Genomic DNA, 8,910 nt, shown 5'->3' with positions numbered 1-8,910 from the left:
GCTATATAAATAAAAGTAATTCATTCATCTCATCGAAACTGGGCGCCGTCCGCATACAGACAATGTAAAGAATCTGGTCAGGCTGGAAACTTAACTGGTTTCAGGTCAAATGAGATCGAAGGACATAGACTCCACCCTTCAGACGAGACAACATTGTAACTGAAGAGACTGTGACCCAGTCATTATCCCGCTACAACCAAGCTGAACTGACCTACTCTTGTGAGCCTCTGTTTGTTGGTTTTTTCCCATACAACTACTACTACTACTACTACTACCAAGCAACCAAAAAGACTTCATCATGGTGTCGCTGGGACGACAGATGCTGGGCTTTGCCCTGGCCACCATCGGCTTCCTGGGCACCATCATTGTGTGTGCTATGCCCATGTGGAAGGTCACGGCCTTCATCGGAGCCAACATCGTCACGGCGCAGACCTTCTGGGAGGGCCTGTGGATGACCTGTGTGATGCAGAGCACGGGCCAGATGCAGTGCAAGATCTACGACTCGCTCCTGATGCTGCCTCGGGACCTCCAGGCGGCCAGGGCTCTGGTGGTCATCTCCATCATCGCGTCGGCTTTTGCGCTCATCGTGGGCATCGCCGGGGGCAAGTGCACCAACTTCGTGGACGACAAGACACAGCAGGCGAAGGTGGCCATCGCCTCTGGCATCATCTTCATCATCGCAGGCGTGCTCATCGTCATCCCCGTGTGCTGGTCGGCCAACACCATCATCAGGGACTTCTACAACCCGCTCACCCTGAGCTCTCAGAGGAGGGAGCTGGGGGCAGCGCTCTATATCGGCTGGGGCACGGCCGGGCTCCTCCTCCTTGGCGGGGCCCTCATCTGCAGCTCCTGCCCACCCAAAGACGACTCCGATTACCCAGTCAAGTACTCCCAGGCCAGGTCCCAGGCCACGAGCCGGGCCTACGTTTGAGCCGTCGTTTTGTCAATATCTTGGTCAAATCCTTTTATTTTTTTTAATGTCCTCAAAGGATTTCTGAAAGCGATACATAATGAATGGAAGAGGACTCATTCAGGACTGGTTGTCTGAGTAATTCAGAGTTTTTTTTACAGAGAGAGTGTGTTTGCCTGAGGAAGGAGAGCACACAGTGCATCACTTTGGGGAGGAAAATCCACATTGGCGCCAACATGGTGACACTAGGCCAGATCGTGTGGGAACCGCCTGTGGATGAACTGCATCATGAAAGTCTTTCTCTGGTCTGCATCCTCTTAACAATTGTGTGTATTGAGCCGTACTGTATTGTACCCATTCTGCAATCTGTTAAATAAAGTTTTCATTCAATCAATCAATTCTATTTTATTATTTGTATTACTGAACAACTGTGATTTACCTTACCTTGCTATACCTCTCTATCTTTTTGTATTTATTTATTTTATTTTTTATGCTCGCTTATGCCTGTATTTTTTACTGTTGTGAAGCACTTTGAACTGCAATTTCTGTATGAAAAGTGCTAAATAAACGTATGTTATTATTATTATTATTATTATAGACCACTGCACTTCCGCGTTACATGGAGCTCGTGAGGAGCAGAGCCGAGGAGGAGGGTGATTGAACGGGAGGGGGGGTTGCTACAACCACGTGACTTACGTCAAGGCTCTAATCAACACGTAATTCATTTTATCCCCACGCGCTCCACCCCCCCACACCCCCCTCCCCTCCCCTCCCCTCCCGCTCTCTCCGACCGACGTCATTCTCGAAGTCAACTTCCTGTCTGTTTAACTTTCTGTCTAAAAGCGCCATAAGTGCATGTAGTCTACGGCTTGGGGGTGAAACATGTACTTGCCATGTTGGCCTCAATATTTTCAAAACAAATGATATGAAAAGGTTATGAAATGAACAAGAATGTGATCAAATATGTAATAAAAACGGAGCTCAACGCATACATTTGATCAGTAGAAGTCCGTTTGTTTCCCCAATACCAAGATGGCGGCGGTCTCGTGACGTCAGAGTGTCTTCGAGAATAATAAACTACAATTCCCGTGGACATTTTGAAGCGTGTGTTTTCGGAGGGTGGGGGCCAGGGGGCTTCTTCCAGGAGCGACACAAACAGCTCCTCGGCGGCGGCCGCCCATCTGGGAGATCTGCCAAACAACTCTGCTTTCTGGAGAGACGAGACCCGTGCTGCTGATCGGGTAGGTACAGTCAAACTTTTATTTGTGTGCAGAAGTCGAGACGGGTTTATTAAACGAAAACGCATGTTGTTTACACATATTTCGTAATTATGTCTTGGCTTTCTGTTATTAAGAAAAGGGAAAAGTGCAACTGTCTGCACTCAAGGCGTATAACGGTTTTGTGTTTGTGGTGCGAACCACAGAGTAGACTGGTAGACGTGAAAACAAGTTTCAAGTTTCAAGTTTTGTTTGTCACATATATATATATATAAACATGTACATTATTATTACAGTGAAATGCTTGGTTCTGTATGAGCCTCCTGAGATTGTGCTTCATACTGTGGAAGAATAAAGACCAAACACTATACAAAATATACAAAATTAAGTACAAAATGCAAACCGTTTTAAAATGCTAAATGCAAAAATTAGGTATATGGATGTAGTACAAATCTTTTTGTAATACATAGATACAAAAAATATGGTGTAGTGTCTAAAGTGAATGTTAAAGGTGAGTGTTTGTTTAAGAGAAAACAGTTCCACGAGTTACATGATATGGAAATCAAATATTAGTATTTATTTCTTTAATCACAGTATAGGCCAAATAGATTTGAAATAGTTAATTACTATAAAATATAGTATTAATATGGCCATATGTATAGTTTGACCAGAAATCTTATATATATGTATATATATATATATATATATATATATATATATATATATATATATATATATATATAAAAAATGAAAAACACTTTCAACTTTCGATCGTTAGCGTTTCTTTTCTACACACTTCTCATAATTCAATATGCATGTGTTTAAGCTATTCCTAAGTGAGCATATCACCCCGTTCTTAACTTACTGCAGGCGAGCAAATGCCCGAACATTTCACTTTTGGAAAGTATATCTCGACATGAGCTGATATAAATTGATTGATTGATTGACAACTTTATTAACAGATTGCAGAATGGGTATACGGTAACCAATACAGTACGGCTCAATACACACAATTGTTAAGGGGATGCAGACCAGAGAAATACTTTTGTCTTGTTTACATCAGGGTCCCCCATTTTCAATTCATCATAACATTTATGACATACATGACATACAGATAGACAGTACTGCTACATCTATACATTTATGACATACCAGATTTACAAATACAGTATTGTTTGTGATACAAAAATAGTCTAAAAAAGAGAGTATATACATTTGACGAAGCAACTGTACATTGGAGGGGGTTGAGTTTGGACATTTACTTGTTCTGTAGCTATACTGTATGTTGTGCTATTTCCCCAACCTTCTTGAAAACGGGTGAGCAGGCTAAATCAGATTCAGATTTATTTGCCATAATTGTGCAACAAGTACAATGGGATTCTTACTCTCCGTTTGCGACCACAGGATACAGGAATAAAATACAGAATAAAAAAGCGGGTATTTATATACAATAAACTGTCTGCGGTATATGTGCAATAACACAAAAAAGTACAAATAAGTACAAGTAAATGAAAACATATGTCCATATGTCATACTCATAATGTCATGCCAATCATAATTCATAATTACAACAAATTCTCTCATTTGCACAATTAATTAAGTTGGTATGGCCGTATATATAGACTAAACCGCAGCATACAAGTGTTCAAGTTTCAAGTTTCAAGTTTCTTTAATAGTTGTCATACAGAAGTACAGAATACTTTCATACAAAATGCTTCTTACTGTTACGCTCCAGAGACTGTGCTAGAGAAGATAGTATCAAATAACATAGTATAGCATGTAAATTAGAAGTAGAAAATGAGGTCACAGTGTTCAGTATAGACATATTTACAATGTGTGGACAGAAGTGTGTGTTGGTATCAATATGAATCAAGCATAGAAGTCTGGTTTTTGACAATCGTTTGTCAAAAACCAATCATTTCGTTTTCCCACCAATAAGCAACAGTTTTGGAGGCCGGAGAGAGAGAGCAGCGACATGTCTCAGAAATAGAAACCATGGAGCGAGCGATTCTTTTGAGACCACAATGATGACACGTGTTCTTTGAGCTGTTGTGCGGTGTGCATGTGTGTGTGTGTGTGTGCGTGCCTGCCACACTGCACACACACACACACCACACACACACCCGCACACACGCACACACACACACACACACACACACACACACACACACACACACACACACACACACACACACACACACACACACACCCCCCCCCCCCCCCCCCCCCAAGTATCGCTACAATTTGTACCAAAACTGCTGTATGAAGATATTCCACCCTTGGCCTCCTCCCCTCCCACATGATGTGACTTGTGAGAGATATTCTCAGGCTCCTGTCTTATTCTTGCACATGTCAGCGACTCTCTGTGTGTTTACTTTTCACCGTCACAGTAGAACTGATAGTGGATCAGCTGAGATGGCAGATCAAGGTCTCTATTGACCATAACGTATAGGGGGTGGGAATCACCAGAGGCCTCACGATATACGATACTGTCACGATACTTGAGTCACACGATACGATAGTATTGCGATACTAAATATATTGCGATGTGCTGAGTATTGCGACATTAATATTGCGATATATTGCGATGTATTACCTTTTTTCAACTGCAGAGTAAAACTTTGTCAACGTGTTTTATCTAATAAAATAAAGGTTTCAGTCTGTTCGCCTCACTTCAATCATTTTTATTGCAGAACGTGGTATTTTCTCAAGCAGACGGATGTAAACACTGTAATCTGTGTTGCATGTACCTGACAAACTGAACTGTTTGTATTACAGTCATATTCCAACTTAATTGAATGCACACAGTGTGTGTGGACTACTGTACTATTACAGGTATTGAAATGAACAATGCAACTTCCTTATACTTCCTTATATTTCTTTTTATAAATAATTAAATATCGATACTTGGCGTCCCTGTATCGATACAGTATCGCCACGCAAAGTATCGCGATACTACTACGTATCGATATTTCCCCCCCCCCCCCACTGTGTATTCTTACCGTGTTAGTTACACTGCTGGCCAGTATGACTTACTATAGTGATACTCACCTGTATCACTGTACATATTAATACTACAACTCTGTACATAGTACATCTGATTAGCACTATTACTCAGTAGTACTAAATGATATATTTTATACACAGTTGAATCACCTGTACATTGTATATTACTGTTGCACTTTACTGTTATGTTTGCACTCTGGATGGATGCCAAACTTCTTTTCGTTGTACTGTAATGACAACAAAATGTAATGACAATTACCGTTTTGTGATATATATATGTAACAGATGGTACCACGAAGTGCAGTCAAGAAGGGCTGTGGCGAGTAGCGGTGCTATGGGCTAAACTCACTCTCATCCTCAAGAGACACATAGACATGTTGCAAAGCAGTGAGTTCACCTCTTGGTATAGCGGTCTGTGCTGTTGCATGCGGCGTGGCAGACCCGTGTTCGAAACTCCCTCGGGGCATCGAAGTTTGAGGTGACGTTGTCACAACCGTTACATATATATGGTATATACAGCATTATTGCACATGCAGTAGTTATATGGGTTATATGCAGGTGTATAGAAGGATTATGCTATCATACAGAATTATATGGGTTATACAGGTGTATATGTATGTATATAAAAGGATTATATGTAGCTACATTCAGACAGTTCTGGGTATATATATGTGGTAAATATAAATATATAAATGTATATATATATATATATTTTTTTTTTTTACCTACTTTTTCTGTGATTTTTCTCCCATCCCAATTTCCTCTTGTGCCAATTCTCCCTCCCCTGTCCTGATCGTTGCTCGCATGCAGGGGCGTAACTAAGGGGGGGGGGACACATGAGACATGTACCCGGCATGTTTTCAGAATGCAGTTATTGTCCCCTGCACGATAATAAACAGTGACGCAACGTGATAGGACCACACGGAAAACGGCTGCTTGTCCATCTCTGAGCCATTGTCATGCAAAGTCAAGTATCCAGGTGAGCACCCGGCACTAAGTACCACAGCTGTCTTTGCATATCAACAACAGCCCAGTCTTCAGGTGTGCTCAAATAGGCTACAGATAGCACCCCTCCCCAGTTTGGTGTGAAACTGTGAACGATGTGTCTGTGTGACTGAGATTGCCATGAAATGCAACAGCATTGCTTGGTGTCTGTGAAATATCTGTAGTCAAGTCAAGTCAAGTCAAGAGTTTTATTTGTCACGGCATACGGATATACAATGAAATGCGGGTGGTCTTGCCCGCAACGATGTGCAATTGGTACAACATATAATAGAATCCAATACAAAAATGTGTGCAATAAAATTGTGCAATAACAGGTAGCAGGTAACAATACATTTGTGCAATAACGGGTAACAGTTAACAGTTAACAGTAGTGCAATACACTGTTACTGTTGCTAATACTAATTTAAAGTGGCCTTTCCTTTTGGCAATAAGTGGGGTGCGTGCGGCCTGAGTGTGTGCCCGCTCATGCTAAAGTGTTACAGTGGTACTCAGTGTTCATTGTTCAGGACTCTGATGGCCTGGGGGAAGAAGCTGAGCCTAAGCCTCTCTGTCCTAGTAGCTGGGGTTCGCAGGCGTCTGCCTGACCTCAGCAGCTGGAACAGGCTGTTATTGGGGTGGTGAGGGTCTTTCATTATCCTGCAGGCTCTGGATTTGCACCTCTTGTTGTATAGAACCTGCAGGGGAGGTAGTGCAATACCCGTGGTACGCTCGGCTGAGCGCACCACTCTCTGTAGGGCCTTCTTGTCTTGTGCCGTGCTGTTTCCATACCAGGCAGTGATGTTTCCAGTCAAGATGCTCTCTACAGCTCCTGAGTAGAAGGACTGGAGTATCTTCCCCGATACTCTGAACTTCCTTAACTGTCTCAGGTGGTAGAGGCGCTGTTTCGCCTTCTTTACTACTGTGTCTATGTGTGTTGACCATGTCAGATCCTCTGAGATGTGGACCCCCAGGTACTTAAAGCTGCTCACCCTGTCCACGGTAGCCCCGTTAATCATCAGTGGTGTGTGTGTCTCCTGCTGTCCTCTCCTATAATCCACGATCAGCTCCTTGGTTTTACCAATGTTCAGGAGCAGGCTGTTGTCCTGGCACCAGCGTTCCAGTACCTCAACCTCCTACCGGTAGGCCTTCTCGTCGTTGTCCGAGATCAGCCCCACCACCACCGTGTCGTCTGCGAACTTCACTATGGAGTTGGAGCTGAACTTGGCCACACAGTCGTGTGTGTAGAGTGAGTACAGCAGGGGGCTTAGAACACTGCCCTGGGGGGACCCGATGCTCAGGGTGATGGTGTTGGAGGTCTGACCCCCCCACCCTGACCGCCTGGGGTCTTTCACTCAGAAAGTCCAGTACCCAGGCGCTCAGGGCGGAGCTCAGACCCAGCTCGATCAGCTTGTCCACCAGTCTGGTGGGGACTATGGTGTTGAACGCTGAGCTGTAGTCAATGAACAACAGTCTCACATAGCCCCCCTTCTGACGGTCAATGTATGTCTGTCTGTATGTCTGTCTGTCTGTATTTAAAAGCCTCTAGGCTGTTGTTTTATACATTGTAGATAATAAATAGTGCGATATCTCTGTCTGTTTCTCTCTCTCTCTCTCTCTCTCTCTCTCCTCTCTCTCCTCTCTCTCTCTCTCTCTCTCTCTCTCTCTCTCTCTCTCTCTCTCTCTCTCTCTCTCTCTCTCTCTCTCTCACACACACTACGCAGTACGCACGTTCCGAGAAACTCGCGCGGCATTATGACTTGTCATATTAAGTGAATTGTATATAGAAACAACTCACCAAAATTGACTTGCACAACTGATTTAAAAAAAAGATCTACGAAAAGGGGGGACACGAAAAGGTGTAACGTGTGGGAGGCTCACACTACCCCCGCCATTTCCTGTGCAGGCGCCCTAACCCACCTGTAGGAGTCGCTGTTTACAACGACCAGACTACCACCCATCGACTCCCCTCCCGCTGACTCTGCCAATCGAGCCAGTATGACGGCCGGCCCAAGCCGGAGGCAACGCTGACAGCTGGATTCGATACCGGTGTCTCTTGCGTTGGTGACGAGCGCAATGTCCGCCGCGCTACCCAGCCGCCCCATGTATATATATATACAGCACTATTGTACATACTATCATACAGAGTTGTCTGGGTGCAGTGCCCCTTTAAGAACACATGTTACATCAGCTGCGCTGCACGTCACTGACCCTCCCGGACACGCCTCTCTCTCTCCTCCTAAGTGGAGCCTAATAAGATCCGGCGGGCCACAGGTCCGCAGAACCACAGAACCATTAAAGACGTGCCGGCGTTATCACACCGAAAAGAACATCTATACCACGGCTGGTTGAGCACAGAATTAGTCCATTAGATTGCTAATTAATAGCGAGCATCGTTTATTATCGACCCGGGCTGCCAGACCAGAGCACACGTGCGGGCTTGGGACCGTTCGGCGAGCGGCGAAGGGAGAGGGGGGGGGGGGGGGGGGGGGGGGGGGGATCTCCGAGAGAGTCAACACCTCCCCCCCCCCCCTCCCCCCCTCGGTCCCGCTCCCCAGCATCCTAATCTGATCCACTCCCATTTTGCCAGTAGCTATAACTAACGTCAGCCATTTAATTACCCATACCCCCCCCCCCCCCCCCCCCTGGTTTTGGGCCGCAGCCGCCGCCAGGCCCCGGAGAGAGAGGTCCAAGCTGGGTGTTTTTGGCGCACGGCGAGGGTGAATGTGAATTCGTCCGGCCCCGGTGTTTATCGGGAGTATACGGCTAGATTGGCACAGGTTACTTCCACTTGCG

General features: G+C 44.8%; 1 protein-coding gene across 1 annotated transcript; it reads left to right on the top strand.

Moving 5' to 3' along the window:
- Window positions 1–281: 281 nt before the first annotated feature.
- LOC311230492 (claudin-4-like) lies at window positions 282–1,213 on the top strand. Its single transcript, XM_084316781.1, has one exon. It carries the CDS (start codon window positions 299–301, stop codon window positions 929–931), a length of 633 nt encoding a protein of 210 aa, XP_084172907.1. The 5' UTR covers window positions 282–298; the 3' UTR covers window positions 932–1,213.
- Window positions 1,214–8,910: the final 7,697 nt, after the last annotated feature.

Source organism: Notolepis coatsorum, assembly GCF_963971535.1.
Source record: "Notolepis coatsorum genome assembly, chromosome: 6".
In the NCBI taxonomy this organism is placed as follows: domain Eukaryota; kingdom Metazoa; phylum Chordata; class Actinopteri; order Aulopiformes; family Paralepididae; genus Notolepis; species Notolepis coatsorum.
The sequence above is the reverse complement of the archived record's forward strand: the minus strand, read 5'-3'. Positions and strand labels throughout refer to the sequence as shown.

Coding starts and splice junctions, on each gene's coding strand:
- LOC311230492 (XM_084316781.1), top strand. CDS start 299: ATGGTGTCGCTGGGACGACAGATGCTGGGCTTTGCCCTGGCCACCATC.